Source organism: Silurus aristotelis (assembly GCF_946808225.1).
Source record: "Silurus aristotelis genome assembly, chromosome: 22".
Lineage (NCBI taxonomy): Eukaryota > Metazoa > Chordata > Actinopteri > Siluriformes > Siluridae > Silurus > Silurus aristotelis.
Window position 1 is genome coordinate 3,746,757 of NC_139595.1, and position 27,920 is coordinate 3,774,676.

At 39.5% G+C, this 27,920-nt stretch overlaps 3 protein-coding genes and 2 long non-coding RNA genes across 6 annotated transcripts in view; 2 read left to right on the forward strand and 3 right to left on the reverse strand.

Moving 5' to 3' along the window:
- LOC310717408 overlaps window positions 1–1,547 on the forward strand; it is a 216,760-nt gene extending 215,213 nt beyond the window's left edge. The window contains exon 2 of the long non-coding RNA XR_014530825.1: window positions 1,117–1,547. This is a non-coding gene — a long non-coding RNA (uncharacterized lncRNA). The remainder of the gene's footprint in view (window positions 1–1,116) is intronic.
- pigr (polymeric immunoglobulin receptor) lies at window positions 738–8,672 on the reverse strand. Of its 2 annotated transcripts, XM_083525340.1 has the most exons (8): window positions 8,617–8,672; window positions 6,730–7,060; window positions 5,472–5,553; window positions 5,079–5,302; window positions 4,277–4,337; window positions 3,341–3,435; window positions 2,246–2,295; window positions 738–1,788 (listed from the first exon to the last, which is right to left on the reverse strand). In XM_083525340.1, exons 2-8 carry the CDS (start codon window positions 6,836–6,838, stop codon window positions 1,747–1,749), a joined length of 663 nt encoding a protein of 220 aa, XP_083381466.1. In that variant the 5' UTR covers window positions 6,839–7,060; window positions 8,617–8,672; the 3' UTR covers window positions 738–1,746. The 2 variants fall into 2 exon arrangements, with proteins under 2 accessions (XP_083381466.1, XP_083381465.1); XM_083525339.1 differs by lacking the exon at window positions 2,246–2,295.
- A 1,315-nt stretch (window positions 8,673–9,987) lies between these two features.
- Window positions 9,988–15,197, reverse strand: LOC310717402. Its single transcript, XR_014530817.1, has 3 exons — window positions 15,135–15,197; window positions 14,802–14,968; window positions 9,988–10,164 (listed from the first exon to the last, which is right to left on the reverse strand). It is a non-coding gene; the product is annotated as an uncharacterized lncRNA (long non-coding RNA).
- Window positions 15,198–16,941: 1,744 nt separating this feature from the next.
- On the reverse strand, window positions 16,942–19,457 carry LOC310717400 (dolichyl-diphosphooligosaccharide--protein glycosyltransferase subunit dad1-like). The gene is made up of 3 exons (XM_083525350.1): window positions 19,098–19,457; window positions 18,765–18,933; window positions 16,942–17,125 (listed from the first exon to the last, which is right to left on the reverse strand). The coding sequence occupies exons 1-2, from the start codon at window positions 19,306–19,308 to the stop codon at window positions 18,803–18,805; spliced, it is 342 nt and encodes a 113-aa protein (XP_083381476.1). The 5' UTR covers window positions 19,309–19,457; the 3' UTR covers window positions 16,942–17,125; window positions 18,765–18,802.
- A 115-nt stretch (window positions 19,458–19,572) lies between these two features.
- On the forward strand, window positions 19,573–27,813 carry abhd4 (abhydrolase domain containing 4, N-acyl phospholipase B). The gene is made up of 9 exons (XM_083525325.1): window positions 19,573–19,996; window positions 21,398–21,486; window positions 21,625–21,729; window positions 21,920–22,208; window positions 22,650–22,834; window positions 22,936–23,047; window positions 25,136–25,322; window positions 25,463–26,914; window positions 27,151–27,813. The coding sequence occupies exons 1-8, from the start codon at window positions 19,974–19,976 to the stop codon at window positions 25,550–25,552; spliced, it is 1,080 nt and encodes a 359-aa protein (XP_083381451.1). The 5' UTR covers window positions 19,573–19,973; the 3' UTR covers window positions 25,553–26,914; window positions 27,151–27,813.
- The last annotated feature ends 107 nt before the right edge of the window (window positions 27,814–27,920 follow it).

Consider the following 27,920-nt stretch of genomic DNA (forward strand, 5'->3'; position numbering starts at 1 on the left):
CTCAGCAGTGCCACAGAGTGATTGCCTCCATGCCACACTGCATTGCTGCAGTAATTCATGCAAAGGGAGTTCCGACCAAGTATTAAGTGCTCTACGTGTTCATAATTTCCAGTAGTAGTGTTAAATCTTTTTTTTAATTGGTCTTAAGTAATATTCTAATTTTCTGGTATACTGAATATGGAGTTTTCATTAACTGTAAGCTATAATCATTGAAATTAAAAGAAATAAACACTTATATGAAGTTTACTTCAGTAAAAAGTAAAAAATAATTTCTCTATACTTAATCAATGCTGCCATATAGGCTTTAGTCTAGGCCCAGAAAATTAAAAAAAATTTCAGAAGAAAAACAAGAAAAACTTCAGAACTTGTGAGATCAAAAGAAAAAACAAACAAATCACATGTTATGAACTCAAAAACACGAGAGCAACGCTTGTGCCAACCAGGAACCGTGTCATGCCTCAAGAGAGGGATATGACATTAAAATTTCTCAAATTTGGATTGAAATCCCCTTAATCTTACATTTTTATCTTTGAAAATGTAAATCATCGTCTACATATAAGCTTATTGTTAACTAAATTATTCTGTTCTGGTGTAACTGACAAACCCCTTCCTTATCCGTCTGTGTTTGAAGACTGTGTTGATTTTGGCTTCACTGCGTGTAATATTGCCAAACACAGAGGACTGAGGTCTGTTTTCAAAAACAGTCACCCAAGGGTAGAAAAAAAAACGAACAATACTTTTGATTAACATGCTTTATTGAAAATATTTCCAGAGCAAACACTGATTAAGTATTACAATGATTATCAGAGCCATTAAATAAAACTATTTTTTTGTTGCAGATGCTGATTAAATATGTGTGGATCTGTGGATATAGTGACATTTTCTGCGAGTATTAAAAATCTTTACTTACTTTCTTACTTTTTGGAAGGAGTTTCTCTGTCAGCACTTTTATTATTCAGAGGTAAAGCTGGGAATTTAAAGTTGAGTAAGAAAAACTTTATGATAGAGAGCTTATTAGTTTCTTGATCCCATTACACAATTTTTCTTAACCTTTTTTAGAAAAGATTTGTAGATTTTTTTTTTTATCTTACTTTTATAATGAGAGTGAAAAGAAAGGTGAGAAAAGACTATTTACTGTTGCTAAAGCATATAACATAACATGTTTTGTGCACATTTATCAGAAATTTAACTACAAATGGACAAATACATTTTAAATACATTTTAAAATATAACATTGGCTGATATTTGTGGTGTAGGATAATAAAATAATGTGTTTGTGAGATCACAGTAGGGACGCATCATAACCCAACCCAACTATTAATTATTTTCTTATAAGATTATAGCATGAAGAGAAATCATAGAGATTATTCTATGGCTTTTGCTGGATTTTATACCAATGTTGTCATGGGGAGCTAAAGTTGCTAGCTTATTAGTATATACAAATTTTATTCAAATTACATTAGTTTTTTTTAATGCGAGATAAAGAGACATCCGAGTTGAAGAGACATGTTTTTTAATTTTTGGATAAACAGACATCAAGCAGTCTTGTTAACAAAGTCATACAAAAGAATTTGGTTAAGATATGAAACATCATAACAACAAATTTGAATTTGAACAGCATCATGTTTAACTATCAATATTGCTCACTGATTCTGTTGAAGTAAAGCCTCTTCAGGTTGTCTCTTTCCTTCTTGTCATTCATAGGTTTCTTCCTCAGCATGTCACCGAATACAGTGTTCAGGAAGATTACAGAAGAGCTTTCCAGCGTCCACCTTTCCTCAGACATACCTGGAAACAGACAGTCAGCAAACCTTAGTGCTTCCAAAACTTCTAAAACGGCTAAAAATGCCAAAAGTATGTGGACACCCGATTATTACACCAATCCACACTAGTTCAACATAGGATATGAAGTCATTCTAATTTGCAATCCCCAGTGATAGTTTCTGATAGATTTTAAAGTGTTACTTTGAGTTCATTCATCAACAAGAACATTTAAGACAAAGGGCATTGATGTCAGGAGAGAAGGTCTGCCTCAGAGTGGACATTCCAGTTCAGCCCAAAGGTTTCAGTTCAGTGGGGTTGAGGTCAAGGCTCTGTGCAGGACAGTCAGTTACTACTTCTGCAACCTTCCCGAAATTCCCAATGAAGGGAAATCTTAATGCTACATTATACAAAAATAAATTCAGGTGTCCACAAACCTTTAGCTACATACTCTATAAAAAATGTGCTAGAATTTGGAACACACCGTGAATTTGGTTTCAGTTTCATCCAGCTCCCTATGATTTGGTATCTTCTCTGTGACAAGAAGAATATAACACCAGATTATGTTATTGTCAAAAGGTATTCATTTTTCAATTCTGTTTGCTACAGAATGTGGAATAAGTCAGGAATGTCACATGATTGAGTGTTATAAAAACCAATCAGTGCACTTAATTTTCCCAAATTTATTTCCCTAAAAAAGCGTTTTATTCTTTTATAATCAGAGCAAATTGTCAGCAATTAAAATTTTTAATTAGCCTGGTATTAGATTTTTCATGTATAAGTACTTCAATGTTGTGGAACAGACAAGAATCAAGTTAGCTCCTTATCGAGAATCAAGTTATCTCTTATGTTATAGCAGCTATAAAGGTCAATCCATGACCTCTCCTGAGGACTCCAGAATTCAGCAGTGCTGCAGTATAATTAGTTTGTTTATATATATATATATATATATATATATATATATATATATATATATATATATATATATATATATATATATATATATAAATATACAATACCTGCAGCTCTGACAGTATTTATAGCTACAGGTCAAATCACATAATGAAAAACCCAACAATGGAAATGACTAAATGAAACGAAACCTACAGTCATTACTCAGGTTTATGTTAATTTCCTCTACGCTTAACAATCTAGTCTTATGAAAATTCCTATATGAGGAACATATAAAATTATTTATTTTTTATTTTTTTATTTGTGTGGCACGATTCTTGGTAATTAAAAAATTTTGTTTTTTTTAAACAGACACCTGTAAGAGAATGACTATTTATAGCTGCTGTAATATAAGTGATACAGAAAAAAAGTTTCAGTAACATGAACAAAAAAGTCAAGTGCAAACGGGGGAAAACATTCTGTTTATTAAGTAATAAAGGTTAGTGGTTATTAAGAAAGATACTGTGTCTGTGTGTGTGTGTGTGTGTGTGTGTGTTTGTGTGTGTGTGTGTGTGTGTGTGTGTGTGTGTGTGTGTGTGTGTGTGTGTGTGTGTAAGATTAATAATGTGTGTTACTCGAAGAACTAGTGAAGACGGCTTCTCTGAAGCTGACATTTTCAGGAACTTACTCATTTGTTTCCATATCCTCCTTGTTACCAAGATTGCAGTCAGCAGAAAGAGCAGAACTCCACACGCTATCAGAACAGGCTGCCAAATGTTGTGACTAAAACAACAAAACAGATGTAAATATGAAGACTTACAGTAAATAAAGCCTTAACTGGGAACTTTATTGGGTCTGTTCACAACCGATTTCCTGACGTACCATAAAATGTTTAAGAGCTATTTATTTGTGTTTCATAATAAAGTAGATTAAAATAAATCAGGTGCTGCCCTAAAGGAAAACACAGCCAGGTGAAATAATGTGGTCTGACAAAGTGATTTAATATGCTTTTTGAACACTTTTAATGTTTTTCTTTTGTTTTCTATTTATTAAAATGAAAACCAGCCAAAACTATGATGGGGAATTTTGTGTAGTTTCTGCTGGTAACCGGGTGAAGTGTGATAAGGAACATTGTGTACTATATGTATATGCAAGCATTTATGGTAACTATCACTACCACAACAAAAACTGAAGCCAAATCATTCAAGTCTGAAAATTGAGAGGAGAAACAAAATCAGTAATGTGAGACCTAGGAAAGGGAGCTGGACTTCCAGAACAACATTTCAAATATTAGAAAGTTCAGAACAACCATATAACTGTGACTCATTCTTTAGCTACATGTTGACTGGATCATCTATAGAATAAAGTTACTTTTAAGTGCATTTTAAGCGAAATACACAAATAAAAATACATACAGATACATGTCGTCATGTCTGAAAAAAACTATGTATTATCAGTTATTCGTATCCGAATATTTTAAATACAATGCGTAAGCACTAAAGAATACCAATCAACAGACTCTGACCAATCAGATTCAAGAACTCAATAGCGCTGTGGTATAAAATAATAAAGCAATTGTATGTTGTGCACTATGAAAAAAGTGTCAGATGGCTGGACTACTTACCTGTTGGAGTCCTGAGATTTGACTTCAGACAGATGCTGTTGTGGTTTTTCTTTCACGGCAGCTGTAGGGAAAAAGATGACAGAAAACTAGCCTAAAAAATGTAAGTTGTAATAATAATATCGAAATATAGTTTGTGTATTTATTATCAAATAATTTACACTTTATAATACTATGATTAGTTGTTGTAGTAATATTGTTTTATTAGTCTTTTTGTGATTAGTTTTATAACTGTCTCTTTATCCTACAAATTGTTTTTGTTTTTTTATTTTTGTCCTTTCTCCATCCCTGATTCACATATTTGTTATCCTATTGTGTTCACCTTTTCTGTGTCGCAGATCATTTTGTGTATGTATCCTCTTTTGCTGCAATCTCTCAAAATCTTTTAGAGGTTTTAAGCATTTGTGAGAATTTTAAGTCCTAGGCAATCATTTCTGGATGTTTGGGAAGTAATAGGGCAGTAGGGGGGAGTGGGAGCTCAGTGGTTAAGGCTCTGTGTTACTGGTTAAAAGGTTGGGGGTCCAAGTCCCAGTATTGCCAAGCTGCCACTCTTGGGCACTTAACCCTCTGTGCTGCTGTATCATGTACTGTACTGTATCATGTCTGACCCCAGCTACCTAACATTGATGGGATATGTTAAAAAATAATTTCACAGTGCTCTAAAGTAAATGTAAAATGCCCCATTACATCTTTACTTCAAAGTCAAAACAGGCTATTTTTAAGATATTTCTCTGGATATATATAATCATTTAGTCTAATTGATATAGACCATGAACATATATGAGGGGCATGGGTGATTACTTACTTGTAATTGTTCTTGGTGTGACCGACACAGAAACGGACACTTGATGCTCGCCGGCTCCGCAAAAATACCATCCTGCATCCCGCATCTCCAGCTGGCTCATCGTTACTGTAACTGTGTCTTTCCTGTCATCACTGATGAGCAGAGTTTCACTGCTGAACGTCCCATTGTTTGTAACCTTGCAGGAGCGTGAATGGCCACTCCGGCACCACCTCTTCTCATGCTCTCTGATGAAAATCAACAGGAACACTTTCAGAAATTAAATTTGTTGCACCATTTAACAGTTGCTGTTGTAGTAATTGGAAAAGACCAACACTAGGGACTGAAACCATGAGGCATAATACGTCTGAAACTTCAGCTGCAGTGTCAAATGGTTACATGTTTGTAAGTCAGTACCTGTGTTTCTTGCTGTAGAGGCATTGCACACTGACACTGCCACCCTCCTCAGCACTTACATCATTGCTTTCTACGGACATCCCTTAAATACAAGAATTAGGGATTAAATGTAAACAGTTTGAGCCTCTGAGTCAAAAAACACATCATAATAATTTTATCTATTATTTGTAGAAATCAAAATACGGTCTTTTTTATGCAACTTGTTAGCTGATTATATTATTTACATTTTCAATTCAGGAATATAACATAATTAGGTGTACAGTTATAGAAATATAACCAACAGCAACCTTTTAAAATATTACAATTTCCACAATATCTTCTAATAGCAGCATATAATAAATGTGCTTGTATCATTCCATTTTACACCACAGCAAAGAGAAATAGAGAAATGCCAATATTTATTCAAACATATAATAAAAAAAACTTTATCAATAGTCAAGTTTATTTCTATAGCGCTTTTCACACCAGACATTGTCTCAAAGCAGCTTTACAGAATTTAAGAGTTAAGGTGAACGGTGTGTATTTATCCCCGATGAGCAGCCATGGCGACTGTGGCATGGAAAAACTCCCTTAGATATAATTAAGAAGAAACCTTGAGAGGAACCAGACTCAAAAGAGGCCTCAAAAGAACCATCCCCATTTGGATGACATCAAGAGTGTAATTATAGTCTTTAAAACAGTACAAAACACTGGAGAGTGAGAACTAACATGAGCACTGGAATGTAGGATTATAAGTAATGTTCTTTCTACAGTCTTATACAGTCATTTGAGGTTATGGAACCAGGAGCTACTGAGCAACTCATAAAATGGCTGAACATTTGAGATCATCATAGATCCAACACCAGCTTCTCCATGCCAGAGCCCTAAAACACTCAAAGAGGTCCAATTTTCAAACTCTACATGAAGTGAAATCCAAATGGTGCTGGTACGTCTCTAGATAGTTTGGGATGTCTACTTCTTTAAAGGTCTATAATCTTCATGAGGTGGAACGTGACCAATAGTTACATATCATGTATATAATATTATTTCGGTATATTGCATGTAATAATAGTGATTGAAATGAGATGATTTGATCTTCTTTTTTTTCTTTTAGAAGACACAGGATGACAATTTCCTGTGCAAATGCTTGTACACACCAATTACAAATAAACATGATTGTATCCTTGATAAATGCTTTGAAAATAAAATGCCAGAAATAATTTTCGAAACATAGCTTAAGACCAGGAAGATGAAGATGAAATCGGACTCCCCCACTCACCCTGTATTACACCAATATAATGTGACTTGGTGCTGTCCTTGGTCCATATCCCTCCTATTTCCACCCCGCACCAGTACCAGGCCGAGTCCTGCTCCTTCAAGTCGCGCATGGTCACTGTGAACACGTACTGCGTCGGGTCATCAGCAATGGTTATTCTGTCAGATTGTGGCTGGTCTGTGCGTGCCAAACTGGTGCAAAAGTCCTTCACGGAACCCTGGCACCAGTACTTCACATTCAGAGTGTACTCAGGGCGGTAATGGCAGGGGATTGTGATTGACTGACCCTTTTAACACTGTCTGTTCTTGCCCTGTGGTCACAGTGCCCAGGACACCTACAGCCAAAAATATCAAGCCAAAGTACATTTTAATCCCAAAACGAAATTATTAGAAATACCGACTCAATTTGAGTAAAGATCAACCAGAAAAGAGACCACCAGGATGGCCGAGTGGTTAAGGCGTTGGACTTAAGATCCAATGGACAAATGTCCTCGTGGGTTCAAACCCCACTCCTGGTAAAAGCTTTAGATTAATTATGATTTAGCAAAAAATATTGTTTCCACAGGGATCGGATCGCTGTGACAGTAACCAGGAGTCAGGTGTTTTTTCTTTATTTTTATTATTATTTTCAACATTGAACATTAATACTGATGACATCCAAACTATGAAGGAACAAATATGCAATTATGTAGTAAACAAATGTGTTAAAAACCCATAATATGTTTTATATTTTAGATTGTTCAAAGTAGCTACTGTTATCTTTGTGATGACAGTTTAGCAAACTCATAACATTCTCTCATTAGATTCGCAAGGTAGTCACCTGGAATGGATTTCAAGTCACATGGATCCTTTCTCAAAAGTTAATTCGTGAAATTTTTTGCCTTTTTAAAGTGCTCCAAACCATCAGTTGTCTTGTGCCCTATGTGCTGAAACAAATACTGTACAAATCCAAATTATGGTAATTAACACTCAGTGCTGAACACTCACTGATGGAGTGCTAAATCAGATGACATGGCTTGGATGAAACTTTTGGCTGGTACTGTGCATATATACAGTACATATAGCACGAGTTTGCAGCATACATTATAAAGTAATGGCACTTTGGTGAAAAACTTAATACCAACATCAACATTAACGATAAATGTTTTTTCTTTTTTCAGAGGCTGAAAAATTAGAACATTCTTTCATTTCCCATTAAAATGAAACTTAACTATAAAAATAAATTCACTGAAATCACCCTAAACCTTCTGTTTCCTGCATGACCTCTTTCCTTTTTATTAAAAACATAGGCATGAGATCTTGCATTAAGTTTGTAAAATAGACTGTTAGTTCTGACCGGACTCGGTTCTTCCTCAACTCAAATTTTTATCTGTTGTTTTACTTTTGTTGAATTCTGACAATCAGGTAAAAGTTCAGGGGTAACAGACATTAGCATAAAAAAGCAAATAGATTTGATATTCATATACATGGTTTCTTTAAATAAGATATACTAAATATTTTTTATTAATATATTTGTACATGCTGACAGTTTTAGGAGTGTATAAACTTTTTTTTTAACAATAATATTATTTATAATTATAAATGATCATCATTGTTAAAAATGTTTTAAAAAGTTAATACACTCCTAAAACTGTCACCTTAGCATGTGCAAATATTTTAATAAAAAATATTTAATCATACAATCATACAAAAACAGTTATTTATCTGTGTAGCAATTGCATTTCAAAACAAAGAAAAGTGGTTAATTTGCAGATGGATTGAAGGATTCTAGGGGGAAAAGATTCTGGGGATCATTGTTTTCTCTTCTGTGCTTCTTTTTTCAGTAAGCATGCACCAAATCAGCTGCCCAACATCTGCAGCTCACCAGAATTTAAAAAAGCTAAAATCTCACCTGGAAGTTGAGGAAGGAGAACAACGAGAAAAAGGAGCTGTGTCATCCTGGAGAGAGAGTGTGTGTGTGTGTGTGTGTATGAGGCCTCCTCTCCCATGGGCAGCTGCTGTGAGAAACGCTCAGTTTCGCTTCTGGCTAAATCCAGTGGCAGGAGTGTGGAACTCTTTAACTGTTTGTGTTCCAGGTCACAATTGAATATTCTTTGAAAGCATTTTCTGTGGCCTTCTAAGTAATTTATACTGTATATTATATACAAACAGGTTCATACATATTTTTTGGGACAAGGTTGATGTTCTATATCTCAAATCTGATTCAAGTACATACACATACGTGTGCATGTGAGTGTGTGTGTGCATACATATATACACACACATTATATATATATACACACACATACATACACACACACACACACACACACATATATACACAGTATACTGAAGAAAATTATAAATGTTTTTGCCCCTATTTTTCATGAGCTGAACTCAAAGATCTAAGACTTTTTCTATGTACACAAATGTCTAAATCTGTGTTAGTTCTCCTTTGCCAAGATAATGAGTGTAACAGTGATGGTACTCAGGTGCACGCGTTCATGGAAGGACAAAGATGAAGCAGTTATCTTTGATCCCAGGACTACGTTAGCTTCATGTGAGTTGTAAAGTTTGCAAAGTCATAAAGTTTGACTGTACAAGCGTTGTGGAACTATTTGCAACGTGAATGGTCATCTGCAGTGAGTGAACAACGGAGACAGTGAAGGCCGCGCGATTTTTCCGGAGAGACCGATTACACGTGGTGGTTTATGCTGCATCTTTCCCTCGTTTACGTCATCGGGTGGATGATTCGCACAGTGCGTGTTCGTGGATGAACACCAGGGAAAATCGAATCGATTGAACGGATAATCTTGTTTTTTTCAAGTGTGTGTTTCGTTCACAAGTTTCACTGTTCCATTGGATTTCGTGAGTACTAGCAACTGCACACACATTCACATGAGCTCCAACGTAGCGCGCCAACCAGAGACTTAAATCCCAGCTGGGTACTATTTCTTCTGTGGGGTTTTATTTTCTTTTGTTTTCTTTACATTTGTTTCTGTTAATTAATGTTTATTGATTATACAATATATTATCATGTTATTTCTGGGTGATAGAAGAGAATGTCTTAAAGAAACACTGAAGTCTGAAGCCCGAGGTTAATAACAGTATATTGGGGTTACAAATTACACCAAGTAAATTTAGATGTGCCTCTCACGTGTAAAATATAAAACATGTATGTAAAAACATAGTTTGAGCCAGTGAATCAGTAAGAGGGCTACACAAAAATGAAAGTAATGAATTCTACAAAGCTACACTACAACAAAACAAAGATAATTTGTAGATTTTATACAATTTTATTCCTTGTTTTGCCAATGTAACAGCTTTTCAAAATGTAAAAAGTTTCATTCCTGAGATGCGCAAGCATAAGGCAGTAAAAACAACAATATTAAACATATTCAAGTGTGCATTTTCATAGCAAGTGCTGTAGTCCATAGAAAAGAATTGGTCATCTCCACACCTGGAACAGAGAAACAGATACAGTTTAGCTAGATTACTGAACATATTTAGATGAACAGGCTGTTGCCTTTGATGACATTCTTGCTTATGTGCTTATTTATTCTAAGGTTCAACCTAAGTGAGGAACAGAAAGGAATAAAAAGACAATATATTTAAATAATTCTTGTGTTTGACTCCTTTTCAAAAAAAGTCTGTGATTTTTCCAGATATGTTTATGAAAGAAATAGTTTATTTATCAACAAGACTACTTTTCCATGATATAAAAATATCTGTTCAAATGTTGCTTCTCCTTGAGAAGAAGTGGCACCTTTCAAGGGTGTGTGTGTGGGTGTGTGTGTGTGTGTGTGTTTGTCTGCCAAGAGTCTGGATTTATTCTTTTATCTCATGAGATATGAGCAACAGAGCAATCGTTTGTTAGCAAGCTTCACAGTCTTGAACTCACTTTTCTTGTGAAGAGACAAGTGAGAAAATAACTATTATTGAAAGCAGTAAAGAAGACTGGAATGGTCATGAACAACATGACAAACCAAAAAAATCTATGCATTTTTTTTATTTTATTTTTTTTTATAATTCCTGCATGCTTTTAGATATATTCATGCAAAGAATTAAGAACCATCCATCCATCCATCTTCTCCCGCTTATCCGATGCCGGGTCGCGGGGGCAGCAGTCTAAGCAAAGATGCCCAGACTTCCCTCTCCCTAGACACTTCTTCCAGCTCTTCCGGGGGGACACCAAGGCGTTCCCAGGCCAGCCTGGGGACATAGTCTCTCCAGCGTGTCCTAGGTCTTCCCCGGGGTCTCCTCCCAGTGGGACGCGCCCGGAACACCTTCCCAGGAAGGCGTCCAGGAGGCATCCGGAACAGATGCCCGAGCCACCTCAGCTGACCCCTCTCGATGTGGAGGAGCAGCGGATCTACTCTGAGCTCCTCCCGAGTGACTGAGCTTCTCACCCTATCTCTAAGGGATCGCCCAGCCACCCTGCGGAGAAAGCACATTTCGGCCGCCTGTATCCGGGATCTTGTCCTTTCGGTCATGACCCAGAGCTCATGACCATAGGTGAGAGTAGGAACGTAGATTGACCGGTAAATCGAGAGTTTCGCCTTGCAGCTCAGCTCTTTCTTCACCACGACAGACCGGTACATCGACCGCATTACTGCAGAAGCTGCACCGATCCGTCTGTCAATCTCCCGTTCCACCCTTCCCTCACTCGTGAACAAAACCCCAAGATACTTAAACTCCTCCACTTGCAGCAGGAACTCCCCACCAACCTGAAGTGGGCAAGCCACCCTTTTCCGACTGAGGACCATGGCCTCGGATTTGGAGGTGCTGATTCTCATCCCAGCCGCTTCACACTCGGCTGCAAACCGTCCCAGTGCATGCTGAAGGTCCTGGTCTGATGAAGCCAACACGACAACATCATCTGCAAAGAGCAAAGACGAAATCGTGTCGTCACCAAACCGGACACCCTCCGACCCCTGGCTGCGCCTAGAAATTCTGTCCATAAAAATTATGAACAGAACCGGTGACAAAGAGCAGCCCTGCCGGAGTCCAACATGCACCGGGAACAAGTCTGACTTACTGCCGGCAATGCGAACCAAGCTCCTGCTTCGGTCGTACAGGGACCGGACAGCCCTTAGTAAAGGGCCCCCGACCCCATACTCCCGGAGCACCCTCCACAGGCCGCCGCGAGGGACACAGTCGAATGCCTTTTCCAAATCCACAAAACACATGTGGACTGGTTGGGCAAATTCCCATGAACCCTCCAGCACCCTGTAGAGGGTATAGAGCTGGTCCAGTGTTCCACGGCCTGGACGAAAACCACATTGTTCCTCCTGAATCCGAGGTTCTACTATCGGCCGTATTCTCCTCTCCAGTTCCCTGGCATAGACTTTCCCAGGTAGGCTGAGAAGTGTGATCCCCCTATAGTTGGAACACACCCTCCGGTCCCCCTTCTTAAAAAGAGGGACCACCACCCCGGTCTGCCATTCCAGAGGCACTGTCCCCGACCGCCACGCGATGCTGCAGAGGCGTGTCAGCCAAGACAGCCCCACAACATCCAGAGACTTGAGGTACTCAGGGCGGATCTCATCCACCCCCGGTGCCTTGCCACCGAGGAGTTTCTTTATTACCTCGGTGACTTCAGCTTGGGTGATGGACGAGTCCGCCTCTGAGCCCTCAGCCTCTGCTTCCTCAATGGAAGACGTGACGGCGGGATTGAGGAGATCCTCGAAGTATTCCTTCCACCGTCCAACGACATCCCCAGTTGAGGTCAACAGCTCCCCACCTCTACTGTAAACAGCATTGGTGGGGCACTGCTTTCCCCTCCTGAGGCGCCGGACGGTTTGCCAGAATCTCTTCGAGGCCAGCCGATAGTCCTTCTCCATGGCCTCACCGAACTCCTCCCAGGCCTGAGTTTTTGCCTCGATAACCACCCGGGCTGCAGTTCGCTTGGCCTGCCGGTACCCGTCAGCTGCCTCAGGAGTCCCACAAGCCAACCAGGCCCGATAGGACTCCTTCTTCAGCTTGACGGCATCCCTTACTTCCGGTTTCCACCACCGGGTTCGGGGATTGCCGCCTCCACAGGCAGCGGAGACCTTACTGCCACAGCTCCGAGCGGCCGCTTCGACAATGGAGGTGGAGAACATGGTCCACTTGGACTCAATATCTCCGGCCTCCCTCGGGAACTGGTCAAAGCTCCGCCGGAGGTGGGAGTTGAAGATCTCTCTGACAGGAGGCTCGGCCAAACGTTCCCAGCAGACCCTCACAGTACGCTTGGGTCTGCCGAGTCTGTCCAGCTTCCTCCCCCGCCATCGGATCCAACTCACCACCAGGTGGTGATCAGTTGACAGCTCCGCCCCTCTCTTTACCCTAGGGTGTCCTGGTGCCACGTGCACTGATGGACACCCTTATGCTTGAACATGGTGTTCGTTATGGACAAACTGTAACTAGCACAGAAGTCCAATAACTGAACGCCGCTCGGGTTCAGATCAGGGGGGCCGTTCCTCCCAATCACGCCCCTCCAGGTGTCACTGTCGCTGCCCACGTGTGCATTGAAGTCTCCTAGTAGAACGACGGAGTCCCCAGTCGGAGCACTGTCCAGCACCCCTCCCAGAGACCCCAAGAAGGCCGGGTACTCTATACTGCCGTTTGGCCCGTAGGCACGCACGACAGTGAGAGACCTATCCCTGACCCGTAGGCGCAGGGAAACGACCCTCTCCTTCACCGGGGTAAACTCCAACACATGGCGGCTGAGCTGGAGGGCTATAAGCAAACCCACACCAGCCCGACGCCTTTCACCATGGGCAGCTCCAGAGTTGTAAAGAGTCCATCCTCTCTCGAGGAGTGTGGTTCCAGAGCCCAGGCCGTGCGTAGAGGTGATCCCGACTATCTCTAGTCGGAACCTCTCAACCTCACGCACAATCTCAGGCTCCTTCCCCGCCAGCGAGGTGACATTCCACGTCCCTAGAGCTAGCTTCCGTGTCCAGGGATCGGGTTGTCGAGGCCCCCGCCTTCGACTGCTGCTCGATCCTCTTAGCACCAGCCCCTTACGGTCCCTCCTGCAGGTGGTGAGCCCACTGGAAGGCGGCCCCACGTCGCTCCTTCGGGCTAAACCCAGCCGGACCCTGTGGGGGAAGGCCCGGCCACCAGGCGCTCGCATACGAGCCCCAACCCCGGGCCTGGCTCCAGGGTGGGGCCCCGGCTGCGCCATACCGGGCAACGTCACGGTCCTTGATTTAGTATCTCTCATAAGGGGTTTTGAACCGCTCTTAGTCTGACCCATCGCCCAGGACCTGTTTGCCTTGGGAGACCCTACCAGGGGCATATAGCCCCGGACAACATAGCTCCTAGGGTCATTCGGGTACTCAAACTCCTCCACCACGTTAAGGTGGCAGTTCAAGGAGAGGAATTAAGAACCCTTTATAGCAAATACCTCGTGGCATTTAGAGGTAAAATTGAGTAATGCAGGAGTGTGATTTTGCCATGTACTAAGTGCCAGTAATTTTCAGGCGAGATTTATATAAAGATCACTAAAAAATTATTTATTTAAATATTTATTTATAAATAGTAGCATTGGGGTTTTTCTCTCCAGACAAGCAGGATTCTGTCTGTTTCAGTTCATCTTAACCCTCACTGCACAACCAAACATCCAGGGGTAGAGCCAGATCTGATTTAAATCTTCCTATAAACATATCCCAGTTAAGAGGAACTGAATGAGGTCAGAAGTAATGTATCAAGTCCAACTCCAAACCCTGGACTTTTGGCTCAATTTCACCAGGGTGGGATGAACTAAATCGGGTCTCCAACCATGTGGCTTGTGGCTCAACACCACCCAGGTAGTAGGAACTGAGTGATGTGGGAAGATGTGGATGAAGTCCGCCTCGTCTTTCCTGTGCTTTTTTTTTTTTTCTACAGTTAAGCCTACATACTTCAACCTCACATCAGGTGTGGCTTCTGCTTGGCTGGAATTTAAACCTGCAGAGCTGGATTAGATACCCACGAGCAAATGAATGGATCGCACACACACTCCTTTAATACAGCCAGTTTGTGTATAGCAGCAATGTTCACTTATATAATAAGAGATGTTCAATTAAACAGCAACCCGGCATGTGAGTGCAACTATGTTCCCGAAATATATACCTGCCAGAAGAAGCACCAGCTGAAATGCTGAGCTTCATTCATCCAATAAAATTGACCACCACGAGATGGAGGATGGTGTGTGCAAACAGGAAGTCAGCAAAAGCCCTTTCTGGTGACACAAACGAAGTGTCCTTTGTTTTGTGGATTGACCTGGATGCGCAGGCACACTATATGGAAAAGGGGGAGAGAATGCAATGTAAAATATCAACAATAAACCAGTACTTAATAAGGTATGGGTTTGTTATTTCTAACTGAGCTCATAATTGATATCATAAATCAGAGTAATAGGATTAGAACACCTATTAGATGTCTGCTGTAGACCAGGAAGCTCACCTGCAAGAATAAACGACCCAACACAGGAAATGAAGCCGGCCAAAAAGCTGTTAAACGGGAATCCTTGATAAATGCTTTGAAAATAAAATGCCAGAAATAATTTTCGAAACATAGCTTAAGACCAGGAAGATGAAGATGAAATCGGACTCCCCCACTTACCCTGTATTACACCAATATAATGTGACTTGGTGCTGTCCTTGGTCCATATCCCTCCTATTTCCACCCCGCACCAGTACCAGGCCGAGTCCTGCTCCTTTAAGTCGCGCATGGTCACTGTGAACACGTACTGCGTCGGGTCATCAGCAATGGTTATTCTGTCAGATTGTGGCTGGTCTGTTCGTGCCAAACTGGTGCAAAAGTCCTTCACGGAACCCTGGCACCAGTACTTCACATTCAGAGTGTACTCAGGGCGGTAATGGCAGGGGATTGTGATTGACTGACCCTTTTAACACTGTCTGTTTTTGCCCTGTGGTCACAGTGCCCAGGACACCTACAGCCAAAAATAACAAGCCAAAGTACATTTTAATCCCAAAACAAAATTATTAGAAATACTGACTCAATTTGAGTAAAGATCAACCAGAAAAGAGACCACCAGGATGGCCGAGTGGTTAAGGCGTTGGACTTAAGATCCAATGGACAAATGTCCTCGTGGGTTCAAACCCCACTCCTGGTAAAAGCTTTAGATTAATTATGATTTAGCAAAAAATATTGTTTCTACAGGGATCGGATCGCTGTGACAGTAACCAGGAGTCAGGTGTTTTTTCTTTATTTTTATTATTATTTTCAACATTGAACATTAATACTGATGACATCCAAACTATGAAGGAACACATATGCAATTATGTAGTAAACAAATGTGTTAAAAACCCATAATATGTTTTATATTTTAGATTGTTCAAAGTAGCTACTGTTATCTTTGTGATGACAGTTTAGCAAACTCATAACATTCTCTCATTAGATTCGCAAGGTAGTCACCTGGAATGGATTTCAAGTCACATGGATCCTTTCTCAAAAGTTAATTCGTGAAATTTTTTGCCTTTTTAATGTGCTTCAAACCATCAGTTGTCTTGTGCCCAATGTGCTGAAACAAATACTGTACAAATCCAAATTATGGTAATTAACACTCAGTGCTGAACACTCACTGATAGAGTGCTAAATCAGATGACATGGCTTCCAAAATGACCTAACTAAATCCATTTGAGATGGATTGGGATGAGTTGGACTGGAGAGTGAAGGACAAACAACCAACTAGCACTTAACATCTCTGGGAACTCCTCAAAATTGTTATAAAACCATTCTAATTCGAGTACTTATAAAATTAAAAATATAAAATATATTCTGGTTATTTAACACATTTTTGTTTACTGCAAAGATAAGTTTCACTGTTCCATTGGATTTCGTGAGTACTAGCAACTGCACACACATTCACATGAGCTCCAACGTAGCGCGCCAACCAGAGACTTAAATACCAGCTGGGTACTATTTCTTCTGTGGGGTTTTATTTTCTTTTGTTTTCTTTACATTTGTTTCTGTTAATTAATGTTTATTGTTCATACAATATATTATCATGTTGTTTCTGGGTGATAGAAGAGAATGTCTTAAAGAAACACTGAAGTCTGAAGCCCGAGGTTAATAACAGTATATTGGGGTTACAAATTACACCAAGTAAATTTAGATGTGCCTCTCACGTGTAAAATATAAAACATGTATGTAAAAACATAGTTTGAGCCAGTGAATCAGTAAGAGGGCTACACAAAAATGAAAGTAATGAATTCTACAAAGCTACACTACAACAAAACAAAGATAATTTGTAGATTTTATAAAATTTTATTCCTTGTTTTGCCAATGTAACAGCTTTTCAAAATGTAAAAAATTTCATTCCTGAGATGCGCAAGCATAAGGCAGTAAAAACAACAATATTAAACATATTCAAGTGTGCATTTTCATAGCAAGTGCTGTAGTCCATAGAAAAGAATTGGTCATCTCCACACCTGGAACAGAGAAACAGATACAGTTTAGCTAGATTACTGAACATATTTAGATGAACAGGCTGTTGCCTTTGATGACATTCTTGCTTATGTGCTTATTTATTCTAAGGTTCAACCTAAGTGAGGAACAGAAAGGAATAAAAAGACAATATATTTAAATAATTCTTGTGTTTGACTCCTTTTCAAAAAAAAAGTCTGTGATTTTTCCAGATATGTTTATGAAAGAAATAGTTTATTCATCAACAAGACTACTTTTCCATGATATAAAAATATCTGTTCAAATGTTGCTTCTCCTTGAGAAGAAGTGGCACCTTTCAAGTGTGTGTGTGTGTGTGTGTTTGTCTGCCAAGAGTCTGGCTTTATTCTTTTATCTCATGAGATATGAGCAACAGAGCAATCGTTTGTTAGCAAGCTTCACAGTCTTGAACTCACTTTTCTTGTGAAGAGACAAGTGAGAAAATAACTTATTGGAAGCAGTAAAGAAGACTGAAATGGTCATGAACAACATGACAAACCAAAAAAATCTATGCATTTTTTTTTTATATATATATATAATTCCTGCATGCTTCTAGATATATTCATGCAAAGAATTAAGAACCCTTTATAGCAAATACCCCGTGGCATTTAGAGGTAAAATTGAGTAATGCAGGAGTGTGATTTCGCCATGTACTAAGTGCCAGTACTTTTCAGGCGAGATTTATATACAGATCACTAAAAAATTATTTATTTAAATATTTATTTATAAATAGTAGCATTGGGGTTTTTCTCTCTAGACAAGCAGGATTCTGTCTGTTTCAGTTCATCTTAACCCTCACTGCACAACCAAACATCCAGGGGTAGAGCCAGATCTGATTTAAATCTTCCTATAAACATATCCCATTCTTTAACCCACACAACACTACAACACTACAACACGAATCAGAATGAACTACAAGTTTCTCAACCCTCTGGACAACCCCACCCAGTTAGAAGAAGCTGGATCAGTTCTGACTCCACCCACCTAATCTTTTAGCTAGATTCCACCCAAATAGGCAACAGCTGGATTGGGTCTGACTCCACCCACATGACATTTGGCTCAACAATGAACAAGTAGGAAGAACTGGATCAGGTCTGACTCCACCCCCTAGATTTTCAGCTCAGCTCTGGCTAAGTAGGAGGAGCTTGATCATGGTTAACTCCTTAACTGGCTAAACTCAACCCAGTTAAGAGGAACTGAATGAGGTCAGAAGTAATGTATCAAGTCCAACTCCAAACCCTGGACTTTTGGCTCAATTCCACCAGGGTGGGATGAACTAAATCGGGTCTCCAACCATGTGGCTTGTGGCTCAACACCACCCAGGTAGTAGGAACTGAGTGATGTGGGAAGATGTGGATGAAGTCCGACTCGTCTTTCCTGTGCTTTTTTTTTTCTACAGTTAAGCCTACATACTTCAACCTCACATCAGGTGTGGCTTCTGCTTGGCTGGAATTTAAACCTGCAGAGCTGGATTAGATACCCACGAGCAAATGAATGGATCGCACACACACTCCTTTAATACAGCCAGTTTGTGTATAGCAGCAATGTTCACTTATATAATAAGAGATGTTCAATTAAACAGCAACCCGGCATGTGTGAGTGCAACTATGTTCCCGGAATATATACCTGCCAGAAGAAGCACCAGCTGAAATGCTGAGCTTCATTCATCCAATATAATTGACCACCACGAGATGGAGGATGGTGTGTGCAAACAGGAAGTCAGCAAAAGCCCTTTCTGGTGACACATAAATGAAGTGTCCTTTGTTTTGTGGATTGACCTGGATGCGCAGGCACACTATATGGAAAAGGGGGAGAGAATGCAATGTAAAATAATCAACAATAAACCAGTACTTAAGGTATGGGTTTGTTATTTCTAACTGAGCTCATAATTGATATCATAAATCAGAGTAATAGGATTAGAACACCTATTAGATGTCTGCTGTAGACCAGGAAGCTCACCTGCAAGAATAAACGACCCAACACAGGAAATGAAGCCGGCCAAAAAGCTGTTAAACGGAAAAGTCCCTACCAGCGTGCAATACAGGAACTGAAAAGCTCCTGTCAATAACATGTACAGCAAATACGCATCTATTACTTTGAGTTTCAGAGAGGTGCTACTTGAGTATTCCGTCGAAAACCGCGACAGAACCGAAAACATCGAAACAGCCATGGCTCCTGCGTCTAAAGCGCCGCTTCGCACCTTCAACAGGTAGGAGGCAGGTAAATAAGTCCCAAATAAAACCGTCCTCCCTAATCTCGCGCACTACCTAGCAAGTAACATTTAGGCCACTCCCTATAAACACCAAGAAACACTCAACGTGCACTATCTGAATAAACCATTTAGGACCCAGCCAAGAAATTGCGTGCTAGAGCGAGTGATCAACACGTAGTAGGTGTTACTTTAAAAGTGTCCTCTACTACGGAAACATGTATCAGACCGATAGTTCCGCGTAATATGTTGATTTTTTTTAATGAAAATAATGCGTTTTTTTTTTTTTTTAACTCTGACAAAATAATAATTGTAGCTAAGTATTATCTTTAGACACATCATTAATTTATGTTACTCTGCGTTAAAAAAAAAAAAAAAACAGCACCAAGAGCACAGGGCTGCTGTGTGTATTGGGACGTGGAGTCAGCTGACCGGTAAACGAGCAGATTACGTAACAGGAGTGTGTGTGTGTGTGTGTGTGTGTGTGTGTGTGTGTGTGGAGGAACTTAGGTGACGCGGTAACCTTTTGTTCCTCTGATACACAACTAGAAATATTATAAAACATATAAACTGACAAACGTTTATTATTTCCGGAATGTTGAACAGTTCCTCCTCCGAGAGCCAGGATGCAAGACGAGAATGAATTAGAGTAAGTAAATACCATATTCCTGTATCTCAGGTAGGAAGTTTGTTTGTTGATGTTGTTGTGTTGTTGTTGACGATGTTGACGTATCAAGTCTTTTTTATAACCGAGAGGCTACGAACCGTTTTCTGTAATAAAATAGTATGAATAATGACTATTCTTGTACTTTATTATGCACCATTAGTGCTGAGTCATACTTTACTTAAATCATGTCCAGCAATAGGCTGGATAGAATATCATTTTATTTAGCATTTAATAGTTTAATGATAATGACAAACGTTTATTATTATTCATTGTTATGAATATTGACTATTCTTCTACTTTAGTTGGCAACTGCTGCATACTATACACATTTATTTTATGCTCATACTATACAGTAATCCCTTTCACTGTCTCACTGTAACAGGTTCTTACATGGAACATGTCGAATTTTGTTTTGCGCATTTGTCGCTGATAATAAGCAGGTGATGATGATAATTCATTCTTTAGGCTAGTTTTAGCCTAAAGAATGAAGCTTTCAGAAGAGCTGTAATGCTCTTATTGGGTATACAGAACATTCATCATCATTAGTACTGCACACTTAATTCATCATCATCTTCATCATTCATCATTCATAGGGCATTCATCATCATTCATAGGGCATTCATCATTCATAGGGCATTCATCATTCATAGGGCATTCATAGGGCAACACTAGACAGCGTTGGGGCAAGACCGTGTAGGGCAACACAAGGCAGCGTAGGGCAACACAAGGCAGCGTAGGGCAACACAAGGCAGCGTAGGGCAACACAAGGCAGCGTAGGGCAACACAAGGCAGCGTAGGGCAACACAAGGCAGCGTAGGGCAACACAAGACAGCGTAGGGCAACACAAGACAGCGTAGGGACGGTTTATAAAGCCTTAAGATATACAGGTATTCTGTATACATATTAGGTTGCCACTTTGCAGATTTTTGGTGAGGGATTACTGTACTTATTACTACTTATACCATGCTCATAATATACTTGTACTCTACTAATACTATACATCAATGTTATTCTCATGTTATGCTCATACTATATTTGTACAGAACTATAAGTCATACCAGTACTAGGAATACAATTCATCACTGTTTTTAAACAAGATAATGCTTTCTCTATAAACGTAAATCCAGCAACAGATACGAATGCGCTACGCCAATGATGTGACTATAATAATCCAAATAGAACGATGCATTTCCAGTATATTCACTTCCTTTTGAGAAAAAACTATGAACGCTGCTTTATTTATTCACACATAAGTTTATGTGATTATGTGATGTGTGCGCGTGCGTGTGTAAATAAAGGTGTTAAACTTTGCTTTGTTTGCCTCCCTAATTCATCACCTTTATATTTCATTATTCACTTTTCATTTGTTCCTCCTTTCTTTAGGCAAAACTCAGGGAACTGGTCCTGGTGGCCATCTTGGCAGCCGACATCTATGTCCTTGCTGAAGAGTGCAGAAGCTAAAATTCTTTCCTGTATGTGCCAGAAAAAGATTTTACCCAGCTGTAGTGATTAATGATTTTGTATAGCTCTTTAAAAAAATAGTTATGTTCTCCCTGCATTGGTAGAGATCATGCTTGTTTATCCTTTCTCTCCTTGTTGTGTTTATTAAGGTGTTAAGAATGAATTGTGGTCACGATTTGTCACATTGCCGAATCAGAACAGAATATGGACCCTGGTAGTGAGCAACAAAACAGCACGCAAACCTTCAGACCAAGGTAGCGTGTTTTCTATGTAATATAACGAGTTTGGTGTTTCAATCTAGACTCCTACAAAAACCATTGACTTTAATACAGCTTTATTATTTTTTAACATACTGATCAGTCATCATGGATTACTGAAATGTTTTAAACGTCTAAGTGAAATAAACTCCGTCTATTATGTTTGTGATTGTGTTTGTTTTCTTAGCTTCTCAGATCCCCCTTGTGATGGTTCACGGCTTTGGAGGTGGCGTCGGCCTCTGGATCCGAAACCTGGACGCATTATGTCGCTCGCGGCCCGTCTACGCCTTCGACCTGCTCGGTTTCGGGCGCAGCTCACGGCCCACCTTTCCCGACGACGCTACGTTAGCCGAGGAGCAGTTTGTCGACTCTATAGAACAGTGGAGGGAGAGCCTAGGGTTGGAGCGCATGATCTTATTGGGCCACAGCCTAGGAGGTTACCTAGCAACGTCATATTCCATTCAGTATCCTGAGAGGTACTAATGATTAATTGATCATTTTTTTTTGGAGATTCTTAAGTGATGTTTTTTGCATAATCTTTAGAATGACTAAATTGAAATGAGTCACCTTAACATAACGGCTCAACGTCAGCAATATGAGCAACCTGTAATCAGATCAACACATGATTATTGCTTTCATCATGTAGATGTAGAAATTGTCCTCTGTCACATTACTTATACATGTTAATTTAACGATTTCCGATATATTTTTTATTCCATCTACCAGATGCAGAATATTTCAGAGTATCTAGGTTTTTTTAAGCAGCTTCTTGCTGAGCAACAGATGCAGATGCACAACAAATTGTGTGTTAATCAATTTGCAGAAAATAAAAAGAAAGCTAAAAAAAAAAAAAAAAAAACCCTGAAAAATATATAAAAAAAAAAGAATAACATGTATATCGTTGCCTTGTTCCTTAGAGTCAGCCACCTGATTTTAGTGGATCCCTGGGGTTTCCCAGAGAAACCACCGCCTCAGCAAGACGGCTCATCGGGTCCGGTTTCAGAGATCAAGAGACCAGGACCACCTCGCTGGGTGAAAGCAGTGGCATCTGTCTTGAGTTTTTTTAACCCTCTGGCCATCATCAGATTTGCAGGACCTTTGGGTGAGATGCAGTCAGGGGGTTGCATGTAAACTCAACCTCACTGTTTTCTTACTGGTGTAAATGGATCAAATGTTTATTATTTAATGACTTTTTCTGTTCAGGTCCAGGACTGGTGACCAGATTCCGACCTGATTTCAGAAGGAAGTTTGAGGATCTTTTTGATGATAACACTGTTACTGAGTATCTGTATCACTGTAATGCACAAACTCCCAGGTAACAACAAATTTGTTTGTTTTTTTGTTTTTGTTACTGTAGTTTGCTCAAAATCCACTAGAGGCCAGTATGTCTATGTAACACTGGATGAGTCAGATGAGATTTTTTAAATCCAGTAGCTGTAAAGTATGGAATGTAAAAATTTTCAAACGGAATGCAAAACTGTTGAAGTGTTTGGAAATTGGCATAGGGAATTGCCATTCCGTTTGAGTTTTGGCGGGCTACAAAGTGCAACGCAGAGAAAGTGAAAACGCAAACATGGTCATTAATATTGCTATTTAAATATGACCTGGTCATATCCCATAAGACACAGGAAATTCAGTTGCAAATGAACTTTGCTTTTCCATTTGAAATTCGTCAGTCACTACGCGTGCGCGAAAATGCAAACTGTAATGCGGGATTTGCAATTCCGTTTGGATTATGTCACAATTTATATGGACACCTATGGAACATATCCACATTACCACATATGGAAAATGCAATTGCAAAATACGATTTGCAATTCCTTTTGAATATTGTCCGGACTATCCTTCCATAGTAAACCAACAATTTCTGTGAATCCGGTGGTAGGACACTTTATTGAGTGTATTTTATAAAAAAAAAATTTAAATCTCATAAATAAAAAATCCAGTTATCCAGTCTGATGAAACCTCCTAGTGTGCAGGATGTTTCTCAGTGTTAAATCTATACACATACAAAAGCATAAATATATTTTAAGTGAAGCAGATTATTCTAGTCATAACAGTTGAATACTTGAATGTGATTGGACAGGAGGTGTTTATTACTTTTTCTGTAACAGAACAGTGTTTCTCATGACATTCATGTTATCTGTCCAATCGGATTTCAGCTGAAACATCATGTGTTGTCAGGGTGATAGGTTTCACTTTACAGTAAAAACTGCAGGAATCTTCTTGCTTGAAACTGTTGCTTCAACCAATCACATTTTGACTTGCTGACTCCGGGGACATCTAGCATGCGTCCAATCATGTCAGCAATTTCACATCCTTTGACTGGATGGTCAGAGAGCGCACTAGTCAGAACTCGCAAACCGCATCTGTAGCAAACTGCACAAGCTCAAATATATTCTCATGGTTTTAATAGCTTTTTCCATTCCACAACGGCAGAGAGAGGGGAAAAAATTTATTTTTTAGCAGACACAATGTAATAACATTTACAGGACTGACTTTTTAGAAAACCTCATAAGGAAAATTTGAATTTGCACAAAAACTCACAATTTGCATTCATTTCAAATCCCCAGGAAAATCGTATCGCATGAAGAAAATGCCGGGGTCATTTTATGAGGTTAATATTGGTGCTAAAAGATGATGGCACACGGTGCAGCTGTGGCTACAGTGAAACGAGACTTGTTGAATTGGGTTTCTTGCTTATGCAAGAGCTCTGTTATATTGCGTTTCTGTATAATATTGGTGGTTTCTATAGCCTCGTTGTCATAACGATGGTATTGACGGAAAAGGTTTAGAAATTCATCAGCAGCTGGTGTTCGGGAAAGCTGTGTGAGTGCAGTCAGAAATGAGCTCTGAGGTGCTGAAAATGCGATTCCGCAAGTCTCAGCCTCATAGGACAAAAGGAAAGCAGTTTTTCGAACCAATGCATATTTGCACTTACAGAAGGCACTTGTACACAATACATGTGCATGTTGGTGATATGACATGACAAATCATGTTTTGACTAATATATGACTTTTTTTGATGATATGATGTCATTTTTTAGGTGGGACACCATTTAAGGCCTAGGTGTAAAATGCACCGACCGCCTGTAAGTTTCAGGGTAACGACATAACAACACGCTGGTGATTATTTTAATATTGTCATTTTACCTAAGTAATCCGTTCAAGTCTACTGGGAGGTTGGGAATTTGTTGTTTATTGTGGTTTTGCAGGCAAATTGCATACAAGACTGAATTTACCAGAAAGAACAATCAGATTATTATTAATCATGTAAACATTAAATGACTGAACAGTGTGTATGAAGCAGTGACAGTTGACCAGAGTGTTTATTTACATAGTCACCAACTAATTTAACTTTCTGTATGTCTGTCTGAATGTCTTGCTCTCTTCCTCTCTCTCAGTGGTGAGGTGGGATTCAGAGCCATGTGCGGGTCTCTTGGCTGGGCAAAGAGGCCAATGATCCAACGAGTGAACCTTCTGCCATCCTCAATGCCAGTCACCATGGTGTATGGCGCATACTCCTGGGTGGACAGTTCCACCGGCAACTACGTCGCCCAGATCAGAGGCCAAAGCGTCACACAGGTGGTGGTGAGTATCAGCTGAAATTTTGGAAATTAAGAGTTACTTCTGAAAAATAATTAAACTTTTTTTTAGCAACTTATTAATAGATTAGAGATTTATATTCAGATTCTTAAAAATTCCCTGATTTATTTGTGCTTCTTTCACAGTTAATTGATGATGCCTCTCATCACGTGTACGCAGACCAACCTGAGCAGTTCAACCAAGTCGTGGAGAACATCTGCATCACTGCTGTTTAAATGTTACCACAATGTAATGAATGGAAAGTGTGTGTGTGTGTGTGTGTGTGTGTGTGTGTGTGTGTGTGTGTGTGTGTGTGTGTGTGTGTGTGTGTGTGTGTGTGTGTGTGTGTGTGTGTGTGTGTTCAGATGAGGTTCTATAATCTTCAGACTTTATAAGCTTCATGTTCAGGAGGCCTTGATGTCTACTTACAGAGCACTTTTCACATCTTCTCTCTCTCTCTCTCTCTTTCTCTCTCTCTTCGTTCAGTTGACCGCACAACGTTTCTGTAGACTGATGGTTATGAAGGTTCAATTAGTGCTGGTTTGTCCTAATTAATTTTTTTAACAGCGTTTATCTTGCCATTGCAAATCTGGATGTTGGCAGACACGCTAACAACGATGCAAACATCTCACACCGGAATGCAACCGCATAAAGTAACACACTTGCGTATACTTGTTTTATGACTTTTTTCGATTATTACTGACACATTCATTCTTTCTGCTAAATTCAATGGTTTGCCAATCAGAAACCCAGCAGCTGCATGTAGTAGGTGTTCGGTTTTTAGCCCCGCCCATGACTCGTTTGAGCTCTCCAATAAGCTTGTTGCAAAATGTTCCAGTACTAAAAAGCGTGGGTTCAACTTTTATGAGTAGCCATGTGTTTCGATACAACAATGGATAAAATTCATTCTAGCTACACAATCCCTGATTTTGGATCTGAATAGTTCCATCAAGTATTACATTACAATCCCAGGCGCAATTTTACTACCCCGACTTTGGATTTGTGATTTAACTAACTGGATACTAAAAGTAGTTCTAACTCTATTATACTGATTGTGCCATGTTTACATTCTTCTCATTTATAGCATTCATGTATTATTACTCAATAATACATTTCAATATTTTTTTTTTGTTTAAATTCAAAGGTTGCAGGTCATAAAATGTTAGACAATGAAATATTGATTGTATTTTATAACATTGGAATTTGGGAATAATTGTTTGCTTTCTCCTGTCTGGTTTGTGTTTTAGTTGTAGTACCCTGATTCACCAGAAGATGTCTACAAGTAGTAGGGTAGCTTTTAATGCCATTTTTATTTAAAAGCACTATTTTCTTGCCCCTGTATTTATGTATTATGAAAAATAATTTATTAGGTTTTTTATTTATTAGGATGCCTAGATTTATCCCATCTATCAGCTGGGGTTGTTTTGTTTCCATCATCTGCTGTGTGTTTTGCCAAAGCAGAGCTCTACAAGCTCATTAATGAAGCTTCCCATTATATGCCTCTGGATTAATGTTTTTTAGTTTTGTAGTTCATGAGGCATTGAAAAAAACAGGGAAGATTTCAGTGGAGGGCCGTGCATTTGGTACCTGGGCCTTCAGTGTGGACGTACCCGACTTAATCCACCTCTTAATACCACCACTATCACGTCGCAATTATAGAAACCCTCAATACTATATGCGTGGCATTACAGAGAGAGAGACATTTCACACATGGAGGGTGAATACCGTTTTACTAAAGCAAACTCCAAACCTCTACACTACAACTGTGCACCTACATCATCTGGAGCAGTTCAGAATCATTATTTGTCTAATAACATGACAAAAACCTAAAAAGGTAAATAAAATACAACCTAGTCACCAGAGATTCAGCCTCATAATTTGCAGCGCTCCTCAGAGGCTGTAATCCAGTGGTACCGCTCGTATTCACTGGTCTGGAAGTGGTGAACAAACCCTTTCTTAGGCTGAGGCTAACATTTTCCCTCTGACTAATCAATCAGTGGAGGGAAAAATGCTGCATGTGAGATCTGATTGGTTAAAGAAACAAACCCATTACTTATAGAGACTTAAGTAAAAAGGCCAGCAGTATAGACTTTGAAGGCCCTGGGCAGATTAGATTGACATGGCAGCACATAGAGGCTGAAATCTGATTGGACAAAAAATAGGTCAGTGCTTCTGATAGCGTTTAGGCCAGCAGAGAAGGCTTTGCTGGCCCTGACTGCCCAACACTGGAAGATTGAATATGGAAAAGCCACGGCACCAAGTCGTTACTGATTCTTTTGTAACAGAAAAGTTTTATTCCACTTATAACCAAGCCAGTGACAACATTCCAACCTCTAGTTTTCTCTTTTAAGACGAAAGCATAGACTGACAGTTAAAATGTAGAGAAGCCAGAAAGCGAAAACTCTTTACTCCTGATGAAATTCCATGTTGGAAAATTTACATAATTTGAGACACCTTTTATACGCATTAAATAAACGCTTCATAATGTCATCTATAATTCTTTCTTTGTCTAATAATCCTTTCTTAAATTGATTTATAATCGGGCTTCTTAAACCTGCTTTCTATGCAGTGACGGATCATGAATGGACACTTTCTGACCAATCA

Bases quoted from the DNA above. Each gene is read 5' to 3' on its own strand.
- LOC310717400 (XM_083525350.1), bottom strand. From the start codon at position 19,308: ATGGCTGTTTCGATGTTTTCGGTTCTGTCGCGGTTTTCGACGGAATAC. The intron at 18,934-19,097 runs GTGAGCTTCCTG...TTTTCCATATAG, and splicing joins TGGGTCGTTTATTCTTGCAG to TGTGCCTGCGCATCCAGGTC.
- abhd4 (XM_083525325.1), top strand. From the start codon at position 19,974: ATGCAAGACGAGAATGAATTAGA. The intron at 21,487-21,624 runs GTATGTGCCAGA...GTGTTTATTAAG, and splicing joins AGAAGCTAAAATTCTTTCCT to GTGTTAAGAATGAATTGTGG. The intron at 21,730-21,919 runs GTAGCGTGTTTT...TTGTTTTCTTAG, and splicing joins ACGCAAACCTTCAGACCAAG to CTTCTCAGATCCCCCTTGTG.
- pigr (XM_083525339.1), bottom strand. From the start codon at position 6,838: ATGCGCGACTTGAAGGAGCAGGACTCGGCCTGGTACTGGTGCGGGGTG. The intron at 5,303-5,471 runs GTACTGACTTAC...GATTTTCATCAG, and splicing joins CTCTACAGCAAGAAACACAG to AGAGCATGAGAAGAGGTGGT. The intron at 3,436-4,276 runs GTAAGTAGTCCA...TTGTTGTTTTAG, and splicing joins AAATCTCAGGACTCCAACAG to TCACAACATTTGGCAGCCTG.